Source organism: Empidonax traillii, unplaced genomic scaffold (assembly GCF_003031625.1).
Source record: "Empidonax traillii isolate 1590-97213 ecotype Southwest subspecies unplaced genomic scaffold, ASM303162v1 scaffold12:size2584012, whole genome shotgun sequence".
Taxonomy (NCBI): domain Eukaryota; kingdom Metazoa; phylum Chordata; class Aves; order Passeriformes; family Tyrannidae; genus Empidonax; species Empidonax traillii.
The window spans coordinates 1799078-1813555 of record NW_020955205.1 but is presented as its reverse complement, the minus strand read 5'-3'; the positions used below and the strand labels follow the sequence as shown (position 1 = coordinate 1813555).

Sequence of the window (14478 nt, the reverse complement as noted above, 5' to 3'; positions counted from 1 at the left end):
CCCTTGGTGATGATCCGTGTCAATGGGCTAAAGACAAAGTCAGGTTTAGGTGGTTCTATCCCCTGCCATGGCAGGAAAGCCACAGCTGCTCTGGCCAACCTGTGCCAGGGCCTCTCCACCCTCACACCCAACAATTCCTTCACAATATCCCACCTAACCCTGCCCTCCAACAGTGGGAAGCCATTCCCCTTGGCCTGCCCTTTCATCCCTTATCCCAAGTCCCTCTCCAGCTCTCCTGGAGCCCCTTTAGGCACTGGAAGGGGCTCTCAGGTCTCCCTGGAGCTTCTCTTCTCCAGCTGAACACCCCCAGCTCTCCCAGCCTGGCTCCAGAGCAGAGGGGCTCCAGCCCTCGGAGCAGTTCCATGGCCTCCTCTGGACTTTCTCCAGCAGCTCCACATCCTTCTGCTGTTGTTCCCCAGGGCTGGGAGCAGCTCTGCAGGTGGGGTCTCACCTGATCGGGGCAGAGGAGCAGAATCCTCCCCTCCCCTCCTGCCCAGGCTGTGGGACCAGCCCAGGGCATGGGAAGGTTCTGGGCTTCCAGGGTGTGTTGAGCCTCCCATCCAGCACCACCCCCCAAATCCTTCTCCCCAGGGCTGCTCTCACCTTTCAGCTGCTGAAATAAGCTGAGGAGAACAACAGTGGAGACAAGTGGCTCCTTGCAATGGCCTGGGAGAATGGAAGAGGCCCTCACTGCTCAAGGGCTGGGGTAAAGAGAGTCTTCAGGTCCGAGCCAGAGGCGTGTGGGGATTTAGGCAGTGACAAGAAGAGTTTGGTCCATCACCCCTGTGCCACCATCACACAGCCAGAGATTAAACCCTCCCCTTGGCTTTCTCCTCCTGAGCTTGAGCCAGGATGGTCACTCCATGTCTGCTGCCCATCCATGCTCCAGCCCCAACCCATCTCAGCCAGAACATTCTCCTTTCCTGCCTTAACTCTCATCTGAAGAGGAAAACTTGCCTTTCAGCTTCATTATAAACTTGAGCCCACGATTAAGCAGAGCTCCAATGGCTCAGAACCAGCTCAGGTGTGTTCCCACCTCAGCTCAGATACTCCACCGCCCCCACAGCAGTGGATCTGGATATGCTAAACCCCAGGTATTTGTCTTTGCCTGCCTCCACTTTGGGAAACACTGGCCAAAAAAATGAACCTCTTTCCCGTGTACCCCTATTACAGCTGGTTTGAGTTCGAGCAGATCCAGCACCTCACCTGACTCCACTTACCCTCGCACGGTGCCCGTCTCCTGATAATTCACTTGGATGAACTTCCCAAAGCGGCTGGAGTTGTTGTTATGGGCTGTTTTTGCATTTCCAAAAGCCTGTGGAAAGAAGGAGATGCCATCATTACGCTGGGAAAGCCACCACCTTGCCTTATTCCCATGGATCTCTCTAACAACTTACTCGGGAGATTTTCCTATCATTTAGAATTAATGGAAAGGAGCTGGGGAAAGTTTGATGAATGGTTCACAAAATAATCCCACGAGCTCCTGGGGACCATATTACTTTGCACATTTCTATTCACGAAGAGCAGCTAAACACTGGTTAAAAATCAAGCACGGGCTGAACAACAGAGATTTAATATTGGAGGTTATTCCAGTCTGTATTAAAGCTGTGCTTTATTCATGTAAATAAATATAAACCTGCACTGCTCCAACAGGACTCTACATTTTAATGAGCTGGAGGAAGCTGCTTTTTAATTATATATGGAATTAGGGGAAAAAATGCTTTGAAGGCCACTCAGATGTTAGACAATGTCAGAGACAGCCCCAGCACAACTCGGGGTATTTCAGCATCTCAGACACCCTCGTTTCCATTTGCTGCTCTCGCTTTCCCCAAATCCAAATGCTTTTAAGTCTATTATGCAAAGGTTTTACTCCAACCCTGTGAGGCACCAACTGCACAGAGTCATTCCTTGTCATTTAGAAGAAATCTCTGAACTGAAACTGCTGTTTTCAGTTGTGCCTCAATCACTTTAACAATCACCCAGACCACAGTGACAGGACCTGTCAAGGCACCAGGTCCAATTAATGCTTCATTTATTAAACCAGTTTTCTTCCTCACTCACCTCTTCTTCTATGCCAGATTTATTTCAGATAATTGTAATTTTAAGATAATTTGCAAGTGTTGCTCATGTATAGACATTTTGTGCTGGGGCTTAACATCAGAGCCCAGCTCCCAGTAGATTTAGTTCCCACTCAGCTATTTATTAGAAAAGATTAAAAAGGCTTTACATCTATAATCTGAAGCTTTTCAAATGACCTTAGCAGATTTAACTCTGCAGCTAAAAGCAGAATATAAAGGCCAAAAGAGACGAGATGTTGGTGGAAGGGCACCGGACACCTCCGGTCCCTGCAGGGTCCGCGGTTCTTCCCAGGCTGGTTCATTCCACAGTCTGCTGGGATTTAATGATTTAAGCACCGACGGAATAACAAGGTGATTCCTCCCCTATTTGAATCCCAGGATTTGTTTAAACTCAAGCTGTTGCATATGAATTCGCTTTAGTTGACTAAAACAAGTTCTGGGATGGTCGAAACCTGCCAAGCGAGCAGATTTTGCTGGAGAGACGATTCCAGAGCTCCGGAGATGATTCCAGAGCCGCAGCTCAGGAACACTCCCCTGCAGAGGATTCACATCTTTTCAGGCTGTGCACACTTTTTTCCTCCTTGTTCCGCCCTCAAAATGCTCCCCACTCCCAGTGTCCCTCCCCTCCCCACCCCCAAGGATACCCACAGCTCCATTGAAGCCCCCAAAAGTCTCCCAGAGCTGAAAATCCTCACCCTCTCCCCAAAACAGGCATTTTGGTATTAAAAGATGGGATCTCTTTCAGATTTCCAAAGGATTTACGTGTCCCCCAGGTACTTCAGCAAGCAGAGACACAGCAAGAAGCTTATAAGCAGAGTATGTTGAGACTGAAAACATGCAAGGGCAGTCCCTTTTACTTGGATATTAGTTTTAAATGATATTAAATTATGAGCATTTCCCTGCAATAGGATCGTCCCTAATCTAAGACAGCATCTTAAGGCAAGGAATAAATGTTCTGTACACCTAATTAACGTTGCTCACCTAATTAACATCGCTCACTCGAGCCAGCAGCAAGATGAACCTGAACAGCCTAAACAGGAGGCAGCAATGTTTTATATCATTTAAGAAATTTTCATCTAATTTAATAAAGAACTTAAGCAAAGAACAACATTAAAAGGATTTTCTAGTTCAACTCTCTCTGTTTGTACCTTAAGGAATGGCTCATGGAGAGAAACAAGGTCTCTTTATTAGGATTTCTTTGGGAAGAGCCTTGCCCAGGAATAAATCTTTTTCATTCTGTAGCAAGAAGGAGAAATACAGGAGTGGGGAACAGCAAGATTCCCCTTTTTTTTAGCAGTTTTTTTCGGGATTAACACACCAGACCACATTATGTTTTATAACCCAAATGCCTACAGAAATCACGGCCCATAATATTCCTCTTTCAGGTCTTTTCCTTCAGACTCCGGGTGACTCCCCAGCCCTGGCATGCTGGGAACGGGCCAACAAGGAGCTGAAGAAAGGCCTGGGTTTTGATTTGAGACAACTTAAGACATTTTTGGTTGGTTCCCTCACTGGGTTTCCTCAGTAGGACTGTTGGGCTATAAAAAAGAGCCATTAATTCAGTTTATCTGTGTCTAATCTCCACAGACCTCACCAGGACACCACGTTCCTCTGCAGGGGGGCACAATGGAATAGTTCAGCCTCCAAAAAGTCCTAAATGAGTTAAAACTTGTCTCAAACAAATTCCCTTCTGTTCACACTATTGCCCTTTCCTGAGTCATTGATTCGAAGCTGCTGAGCAGCTCAACGGACAACAACTCCGTGACAGCATTCCAAGGATTCTTGGGGAGACCAAAGCTTTTCCTGGCCAGGGCTCAGCATTGCACGGGAAACAAAACTCAATACGTTCCTCTGTAGGAGCCCAGCATCCCTCTGGATGCAGTGCTGGGATCCAACAGCTTGGAGACGGCAGAGGTGCACCAGCTCCATTCCTACAGCACGAAGAGATGCTTACCATGGATGGCAGGGATAAAAGGAATTATCAGTTTCCTGGCTAAATACTCCAAGCTTGTCCCTGTCTGATCCCAGAGGCTCCTTTACCAGCACATTTAAGGTCCCCAGCCCTCACCCTTAGAGGGACAAATAAATACATCACATATATTGCTTTATAGAAAGAGAAATATATTAATGGTCAAGAGTTTTTAAATGGTCCCCCAGCGTCTTAGAATAGAAATGGAGTTTTTTAGAAAGCCATAGCATGAATATCCCAGCAGAAAAGCAAGTCAGCTCCTTAAATCTCAACTATGCCATGGTGGAATAGTTACATTAATAGTTACATTCCATGGTGGGGCACTGAAGGGACTGGGAGCAAGATTCCCTCGTGCTCATTAATGCCAGGGATAAGAAATAGGTTAATGTCAGACAAGAGTGTGTTGGAAGACTCGGATTCCCTGGTTCACTGCGAATTTTGGAATTCATGAATCAAATCTATTCATACAGTATGAATGACTTGTAACTGCATGAGCGAGTTGGGAAGAGCTCAGGGGAAAATATATTTACCATCAAATAAGAGAAATGCAGGAGGGGCTGGAGAGCTCCTGAGGGAGTTGGGGGGCTCAGCCTGGAGAAAAGGAGGCTCAGGGGGGACCTTCTGGCTCTCTGCAACTCCCTAACAGGAGGCGGGAGCCGGGAGGGGGCTCAGGCTCTGCTCCCAGGGAACAAGAAACAGGAGGAGAGGGAACGGCCTCAAGTTGAGCCAGGGGAGGTTTAGGATATTATGAAAAATTTTTTCATGGAAAGGGTGGTCAGGCATTGGAAGGGCCAGCCCAGGAAAACTGTGGAGTCCCCATCCCTGGAAGTGTTCCAAAAACAAGTGGGCGTGGCACTCGAGGCCATGGCTTAGTGGTGAACATGGTGGTTGATGATGATCTTAAAGGTCTTCTCCAACCCTAATGATTCCATGACTCCATGATGCACATCAGATGTGCATCCACTGCTTCACCTACAGCTCCTGTTGGAGAAACCTGGTGTGTGCATCCACAAACAAAGGTGGTTTCAAACATTCCCTGTTATTTCTTTCCATATCTGAGAGCTGTTTATCCCAATGTTCTGAACACTATTCTTGAAAAACACACTAATTCATAAACACCTTTATTCCAAAAGACAAAAACACACAGGGGGAAAAAAAGAGCATATTGGAATTTCTGAATTTGAAGGGTTTTTTTAATGTGTCCAGGACATTCACAAGTTATTCTCTGCAACCCCAAATTCCTCCCTGCATCCTGAAACACAAACACCTGGATGATAAAGATCATTTTCTCTCGTTTTCATTCCACCTGCAGCCAAGCTCCCAGCACTCTCCTTTCCCTGTTCTGTTGCTTTTTCACAGAAATATCCTGAATTATGGCCAGGACACAAACTGCACGTAGACTCCTTGAGTCAGAGCCTCAATAAATCCCTTCCAATTACTGCTCCTGCCCCGGGAAGTGCTTTTAAATCTTCAGCTCAGTGCCTGATAAACCCTCCCAGCCCAAACTGCTCTGCTAAAACGACACCACTTTGACGCATCTCCCAACTTGCTGTTTCCATGAGGAGCCACCTCTCTCCAGCAGAGACCACGACACCTAAAGAAGCACCAAACTGGAAAAGTACGAGTGAAACCTTGAATTCCTGCAAAGAATTCCAAAAGAGCTTCGATGGGAGTCATTCAGGCCGTGGTTCAGCACAGCCCCACAGTAGAGCTGAAAATGTAATTTAGGGCAATCAAACAAGAGTCAGGCGCCGACACCTCAGTGTGGGGCTCTCTCAGCTGTGGCTTCGTGTCCCATGCTGGCCCAGGGACCCAGCGCTGCTTTTATGGGCAAAAGCACAAACCACAAATTATTTATAGTGCTTGTGCTGTGACACCTGAGCAGAGCCCTCCCCCCCCCACCAGTGACCTGAGCCCTGAAACTGCCACACACTGACCTTTCAAACCCTCTCAGCGTTTCTGTCACACGGTTGTTTCCCCCCCCAGCCACTGCAGCTCAACTGCAGAGCAAACAGCAATTTTCCATTTCACAGAACCACAGAACCACAGCATAGTTTGGGTTGAGAGGAACCTTAAAGCTCATCTAGTTCTATCCCCAGCCCCATCCAACCTTCCACTATCCCAAGTTACTCCAAGCCCCATCCAACCTGGCCTTGGACACTTCCAGGGATGGGGCAGCCACAGCTTCTCTGGACAACCTGGGCCAGGGCCTCTCCACCTTCACAGCCAACAATTCCTTCCCAACATCCCATCTAATCCTGCCCTCTGGCAGTGGGAAGCCATTCCCCCTTGTCCTGTCCCTCCATCCCTTGTCCCAGGTCCCTCTCCAGCTCTCCTGGAGCCCCTTTAGGCACTGGAAGAGTCTCCCTGCAGCTTCTCTTCTCCAGCTGAACACCCCCAGCTCTCCCAGCCTGGCTCCAGAGCAGAGGGGCTCCAGCCCTTGGAGCAGTTCTGTGGCCTCCTCTGGACCCTTAAACGACAAAGGTTGACAAGGCAGCTTAAACTCAAGGTCTATAATGACAAAATACTTTTGTTGTTGTTGTTTAAAAATTAATAATGTTTGTCACCATGACTTTAGAGAACACTGAGCTGTGGTCATGAGAAGTCTATGAGAGGCAGGCAGGAATTCGAAAAAAACCCCCATAAGTGCACATATAGATCTAAAATCTCCCTGTCCCTCACACATATCAGGGTTTAAATCCTCGTTTTAACTTATTCCTCCTCGATGCACCCCCCTAATTTAGTTGATAACCCTCCTGGAATCTATTATTTGGCAACAACTACAGCACATGGAAGGTTGTGGGAAATAAATGAACTCGGTATTTTTAAAAGAATTTGCAAAGTTCCAGCTGCTGCTGTTCCACAAGAAATGAGGATGATGGTGATAATAACAAAATAATAACAGACATACAGGTTCCTGCCTTGCAACACAACTCCTTTGCAGGTCTAAGAAGAACTTAAACCTTCACAAGCCCTGCACAGGCAGTTCTTCAAACTGTGGATCTGATCCAGGGGGGGAATCCCAACTCCCCATCGAGCCAAGAAACAGTTCCTGCTCTGGGACAAGATCCTGAGCCCACCTCACCTGCTTTGAGCACAGGTGGACCAATGTCCCCTGGAGGTCCCTGCCTACCTCAGTTATCCCTCAGTGTTCATGTTTTTAGGAGTCTCCTCACTGTTCTGGTGTAGACAGAGCAGGGACATGGGAGTCACATCTCCACACACTGCCCAGAACAGAATCCAACCCTACACCAGTCAGAACATCCCTTTGGTGGTGTTTGCTTTCTGTGGTGCCTCCTGTTGCTCTGAAATTTTGCTTATGAGCTTCTCAAACCTGTGGTAGTTTCCTGTTTCTTTCTATAAAATCAGTAATGCTGTTTTTTAAACTGGTGCAGCAACCAAAGGACACAGCTCTGTCCTCTCCCTGCTCTTCATTCCCCACTAAAGAACCTTCCTACATGACCTACAAGCACTTCAGATGGGGAAAGGCCAGAGGATAAAGGCACCTGGGAAGTGCTGATGAGACCTCTCCTCACCTGCCCCTGTGGAGCACATGGAGAAGAGATCCAAATGGACAGGTTTGCAAAGATTCCCTGAAGGGCCAAACCCATATATAAGGGCCCTCCCTGCTCCAACCCAACCTCCCATTTGTTGCATTGAAGAAGGTTAAAACACTCTCCACCCCATCACTGACACTCTCAGTCAATGAGGGCGCACCCACCTCTACACAGAACGGAACTTGGTGGGATTCTCCCAATAAAAGCACAGCAAATCCCTCGTTCCACAGTTACAGTCACTGAACAGCAGCCAAGTGAGTTCTACCCATGAACAGCCAGGCCCTCTTGTAATTAAGCTGATGGATAAAACAGGACTCCCATGATACACACGAGCAAACAGCGCTTTTAACTTTTTTTCTCTCCTTGCAGACAGTTTATGCCAACTGAAAGCGTCTTGTCACTGGAAAACACTTGCACTGACCCAACCTGTGATGAAAACCGAGACTATCCAAGGGCAGCAAATCCACCCTCTACAGAATCAACTCACCATCACAGAATCATGGAATATCTTGAGCTGGGAGGGACCCACAAGGATCATCCAGTCCAGCTCCTGGCCCTGTACAAAGATGTCAACAATCCCACCCTGTCTGAGAGCGTTGTCCAAACACTCCTGGAGCTCTGTCAGCCTTGGGGCTGTGCCCACTGCCCTGGGGAGCCTGTTCAGTGCCAACCACCCTCTGGGGGAAGGATCTTTTCCTGAGATCCACCCCAAATGCCCCAACACAGCTCCAGCCACTCCCTCAGGTCCTGTCAGTGCTCACATAGAGGAGCTCAGTCAGTGCCTGACACAATTAACCAACAATTTTTTGCAGCAATTCAGCTTCAAATTCAGGCTCAGTTATGATTGTTTGTGCACGTAGAGTTCCCACTCCCAACACAAATATGGACGAGAAGGACTTTTCACGAGAGAGCAGCACTTGGAGAAGGTTTAGGGGCCAGTTTAACTGACTACAAGAAGTGCCAGTGTAATGGAAATGTCCAGAGCAACATTCCGGGGTGAGATACCTGAGATAAAGTTTTATAAACGTCACTACAACACCTCCCTGCTTGGGAGATTTAAAGCTCTGCTCTATCAACTATATAAAAACCAGGATTTGGTGTCTGCATTCCTGGCAAACGCTTCAATGTTGGCAGAATATTCCCCCTTTTCCCATATTTAAGCACGGCATCAAACCATTGCAGCTTCTCCCTTTTCAGTGTTGCTTTGGGGAAAAAAAAAAAAAAGGAACTGCCACGAAACCACAATTCAAGAAAATAAAACCCCAAAACTAAGCCAAGGCCTACAGCTTAAGTCCTCTTCCCGAACAGGGACAGTTTTCCTACGCAAGTGCTGTGATGGGAAGAAAAGCCCGGCTGAGCTGGCAGACGGTCATCAGCAAACGCCGGCACGGATGGATCCTGGAGGCAGGGGCTGCCAAATCCGGAGGGTCTGGCTGACATTCCTGCTCCTCTGCTCATCATTAATGTTTTGGATCACAGGGTGGATGGCCCTGAGAAGAGCAGCCAAACGTTTGTGTTTTCCAGCGAACTCGCACACAACAAGGGGGGGAAAAATCTTCATCCTGGTTTGAGCTCGGGATTTAGAGGAGTATCCCAGGGTGAAGGTGGGAAGCTCGGTGTTGCTCCAGTGATCACTCCACCTCCCAGCAGTTACACTCTGCAGCCAAAGAACAAGCTCTGCTCCAGCAGGCAAGGAGAGCAAGTGTCCAACAGGTCATAGGATGGAGCAAAGTCTCCTTAGTTGGTGCTTCAAGGGATTTTTTTGTACCACAGAGATATAAAACAATCCCAGAGCAATGAAATGACTTGGAAACAAGTCGTGGCTTCAGCAGGAGAATTTCCACTCCCCCAACAGGCAAACAAGTACCAGGAACAAGCACTGCACCAGGAACAAAGCACTAACAGAACACTGACAGATAGAAACCCATTAATAGATACATTTCAAGTGATGGCCAAACAGGTTATAACCTCCATAATATGTTAGACTGTGTATTGCTGCAGCAAGTCACGCCACGAGTTCCTCACCTTCCATAATGCCCTAATGCAGAGCTGGATTCAGTGCAGAGAGTCACTAAAAGCTTGTTGGAATTGCTTGAAATGACCCCGATGCTCCAAGTGCTGGATCCTCTCTGCTCTGGAGCCAGGCTGGGAATGCTGGGGGTGTTCATCAGGAGAAGAGAAGCTCCAGGAGACTTTAGAGCCCCTTCCAGGGCCTAAAGGGGCTCCAGGAGAGTTGGAGAGGGACTTGGGACAAGGGCCTGGAGGGACAGGCCAAGGGGGAATGGCTTCCCACTGCCAGAGGGCAGAGTTAGGTGGGATACTGGGAAGGGATACCCCTGGCCCAGGTTGCCCAGGGAAGCTGTGGCTGCCCCATCCCTGGAAGTGTCCAAGGTCAGGTTGGACGGGGCTTGGAGCAATCTGGGATAATGGAAGGTGTCCCTGCCCATGGCAGGGGTTGGAACTCAAATGAGCTCTAAGGTTCCTTCCTACCAAAACAGTCTGGAATTCCATTATAATACATTATTTGAGAGATGAAAACATCTGCAGCACCACATTTGCCTTTCTGTTCTTCTCACAGTCTCCCAAGCTGCTGACCACTCGTGCCTCACGTGCCCTGAAGCCCCTGGTAAAGAAACCACAACTTTTCCATTTCCAAATCCAGACAAACATCCCCATGTTTCAGTGCTCGGCAGAACAGAGGGATAAATTCCTGTCTTCAGAGCATCTCCCTCAGATTTTAGCTCAGACAGTACTCAAGCTGTGCAGAGCCACTCCTCACCCAGGGCTTCCCATCCTCCCCAGAGGGACATGGACTGGGGGCTTTTTGGCCAGGAGCGTGTTGCCTTGGGAACACTCATGTTCCAAATGACACAACAGACTAACCAAGCACTACTTCTGAAGACAAAACTTCCTTGCACACAACCACCCCCGAGGAAGTGGCGTTCCCTTAGGAGAGCACCATACACAAGCCCCTGTTGCCACTGCTGCTCCCTGATGGCTCTCGTGGCACTGGAGCTGAGACTCCCTGATTTTAGAGCTGGAGATGACAGGTTGGTATCCCTTGAGCTGCAGCTCTTGCTGCCACACTGATGCTTCAGGGGGTGGAGCTGAGCACCCTCAGCCTGAGAGCAGATGTGAAACAACCCAGAATCCCAGAACATTCTGAGCTGGAAGGGACTCACAAGGATCATCAAGTCCAGCCCAGAAGTGAATGGCCCACACGGGGATCAAACCCACAACCTGGGTGTTATCACCACCACGCTCTGACCAACTGAGCCCCCACCAAAGCCTGGGGAGCTCTTGTGGAAGAGGAGCATCTCCAACACAACATCACCTCGGCTGAACCAGAAGGTCCTGACCAGATGGAAGTGAAACACCACCCGTTGGCAGGAGACTCCTTGGAGAGGCATCTTTACCAGCTTCCACCCCCTTCTCACCAACCATCACCCTCTAATCCAGGGGGAGGGATCTGGGCTGGGCAACTCTCCAGCCTCTGGAGAAGGCCTTTCAAGATCCCTTCAAAACTGTAGGGTTTTTTTTTTCTTTTTTTTTTTTAATATGATGATTGGACGTGGGGCCATAAATGTTTGGAAATGAAGCTTCAACTTCCTATTGCATTCTTGGATAGCCCAAAAAAATGCTTATTAAAAAAAAAAAAAAAAAAAAAGAAAGAAACATTCACTTCTTGCTCTGGGCTTGATCTGAGTTTTCCTGCAGCCTGTCACCAAAATTAATGCCACAAACCGAAAGGCAGGAGAAAGTGTCCCTCCCGTAATGCCTCCCCATCTGGAACCTCTTAGCAGAGGCTCAGAGCCCTGATGTATATTTGACACACAAGAGTTTTTCCTGCTTTTCCCAGGAGAAATATGTGTAATGAAGAAAAACAAAAACACGTTAGCAGCAACCAAAACATACCACTGAAACCCGAGCCCCGCCTTGGCTCCTGCCCTGCTCTCCTTCCTCTCAGACCTCAGCCACTTTCTGCTGCTTACGGCCAAAAAACAACACCCAGCCACCCTCCCCTAAAAAAATAAAACCCAATAAAATCAGAGCTCTGCCCCTAAATCAACACAATCAGACCCACATTCGTTTTCTGCCACGTAAAATATGGCATGGAGGAGGACAAGGTTAAACGGGAATACACACGTCTCCAGCCCTTCCCTGCTTTTCTGGGGGATTGTATAATAATCTGCAACTCCTCTTGATGCGATTCCAGAATTTCAAGCGCTATTGAGCAGCAGCATCAAGTTTCTGTGCCTCGTCCACAGTTCAGAGGACTCGCTCACACTGCGGCAGCGCTGCCGGGCTCGTGTTTTCCAGCAGTGTAACATTCCGGTAGCCGTAGGCAGCTTCAGATGTTCAATGGATTCCTAAAAATGCCTTCTCCTCTTATTTGCATGGTTCAAATGCAGACATAAGAGTTTAAAAATGCTTATTAGGAAGTATTGAGATCACAGAATCCCAGGATCACTAAAGTGGGAAAAACCCTTCAAGGTCACTGAGTACACCCCGTGCCTGATTCTCACCTTGTCCCCCAGCCCAGAGCACTGAGTGCCATGGCCAGGCCTTCCTTGGACACCTCCAGGGGTGAGGACTCCACCCCCTCCCTGGGCAGCCCCTTCCAATGCCTGACAGCCCTTTCCATGAAGAAATTCCTCCTGATGTCCAACCTGAACCTCTGCTGGCACAGCCTGAGGCCATTTCTTCTTGTTCCCTGAGAGCAGAGCCTGATCCAGCCCCTGGCTCCTCCCTCCTGTCAGGGAGTTGCAGAGAAGTTGCAGAAGGCCCCCCCTGAGCCTCCTTTTCTCCAGGCTGAGCCCCCCCAGCTGCTTCTCACACAACTGACTCTCCCCAACACCTGCAGAAGCTGGACCGATGTGGAGCACTGAAAAAATTATCTCATTGGATCATAATAAATCTCATTGAAAAAACACAATTCTCTTATCAAGGCCCAGAATATTTGATAAGTGCCAGGAAAAAGAGCAGCTGTCACTGGTTAATTTTAGGGAGCAAAAAGTTTCCAAAGTTGTTTTCCTATCAAGTATTTCTTTTAGGAGAGGATGCAAGTGATTAAAATCTATTTTCAGCAAAAGAGGACAATTCCACAGGTCCCACCTGTCACCTTCCCAGAGGGATTCAATGTGGGTTTCCTTGGGGTCATGATGGAGAGGTTTTCTCTAAACTGGCACCGGCTGCTCAGCTAGGGGTGAATCTGACACCAGAGAAAGGAGCAGCTGCCGCAGGAACAGCCGATGCCCCGCGGCACGAGACGGGCACGGCCCTGGAATTCCGTCTGTCAGGAGAGAGGGCTCCAGGCAGGGAAGGAGCTTTCACTTCGAGGGCCACCCTGCCAAAACCACCTTTTTAGCTTTGTGCAATGTTCTTCACTACTGCCAAGGCTGGGATTTCTGAGAACAGCTTTGGGTTCTCAAAGGCAAGAAAATCCAGCGGAGAAAGAAAACCCTGAATTAATGAAACCAAGGGAAACGTGGGGAGATTTTATATTCCAACTTTCCACGCCGCAGAAAACACTGTCAAAACCAACACAGGGATTTTTCTGCTGTCCACCTTTTCCCAGCCTGGCTTTGTGAAATGCCAAGTGGTTGTGACGGCGTGTTGGGAGCGTCTTCTGCAGCTTTCTGGAAAGGGCAGGAGTCCAACCAAGCCATTCCTTGATGTTCCAACATGGACCTGTTTGCATGGCAAGGATGCAGAGCCTTCGCTGCTCCTTTTCCCTGCGTGAAGATGAGCAGCAGATCTTCATCGCCCACCTTCGCCAAGCAAGAGAGATCATGAAGTGGGGACTGGAAAGCCCCTTCCTTCAATCCCCTGGGTTTCCATGCAGATATTAGGAAATGCAGTTTGAGACTGTAACTTCCATTAAGGTGCAGGATTTTTAACAACATTCCAAGTATTAATTTGTACAGTTGTCATACACATCCCATATCCCTGCAAGACTTCAAGGAGCAAAGGGCCTGCCCAAACCCCCCATCTGGCATTGATTGACCCAAAATGGAGCAAAGCAGAAGAAGGAGCGCAGGCCCAATTTTTAGAGCAGGATCTGAGCTCCACTAAACCTCCTCCTGGGATATCCCCTCACCAGCTGCAATATGACTCCCAAATCTCACAGCACTGACCCTGAGGTGCTCCCAGACATGAGGAGAGCAGGGAAGGGAAGTGGAAGGAAGATGCCATGTCACTGAGGACACCTAAGAATAAATTAACCCTCCAAAGGCATTTAACAGCATTTAACTTTGCCATCTCTTTAGTCTTGGTGCACAATACTTTGGGGAACATCAGCATTTCAAACCTTGCTGCTCTGCAGAAGAACTCAGGACAAAATCTGTGCAGCAATCCATTTAAAGTGCAAGGTGCTCCAAAGAAGGGCTGTGCTGGAGGGAGAGCCGGGAGCTGCCCCGAACAGGCGGGCGCTGCTCCATTGGCTGCCCTGGGAGCTGTGCAGGAGTTTCTGCTGTGACACTCGGCACAGGGACAGAGGAGAAATGCAGCAGATCCACTTGGAAAATTCCCAGGGGCATTGCCTGCCTGAGCAAAGGCAAACCAGGCTTCGTTATCCAATTAATTTCAAAGCTTTGTAGGAGAGCACACGCTCCTTAAATTCCCTCTCCTCTGTTTCCCTGAGACTGTGCTTTGCACTCCACAGATACTCACAGAATCACATCTAGTATATTGTAACACCTTTTCTGTTTCCTCACCCCCACCCAGCCTGACAAACCCTCCCTGATCACCCTCTACTCTGACCACACTCAGCTGACACGTTCCCTCTCCATCATGGAGTAATTAAACAAAGGGTTTACAACAAACCCAAAAGCTTTACAACAGTAAAATCCAGACCAGCATTTCTTCATTCAGC

General features: G+C 48.5%; 1 protein-coding gene across 7 annotated transcripts in view; it reads right to left on the bottom strand.

The window, feature by feature from the left end:
• Positions 1-14478, bottom strand: part of MYO9A (myosin IXA) — a 168372-nt gene that overhangs the window by 107103 nt on the left and 46791 nt on the right. For all 7 annotated transcript variants that reach the window (XM_027889155.1, XM_027889197.1, XM_027889171.1 and 4 more), the window contains one exon: positions 1221-1315. In XM_027889155.1, the coding sequence (XP_027744956.1) occupies positions 1221-1315 (95 nt within the window). The remainder of the gene's footprint in view (positions 1-1220; positions 1316-14478) is intronic.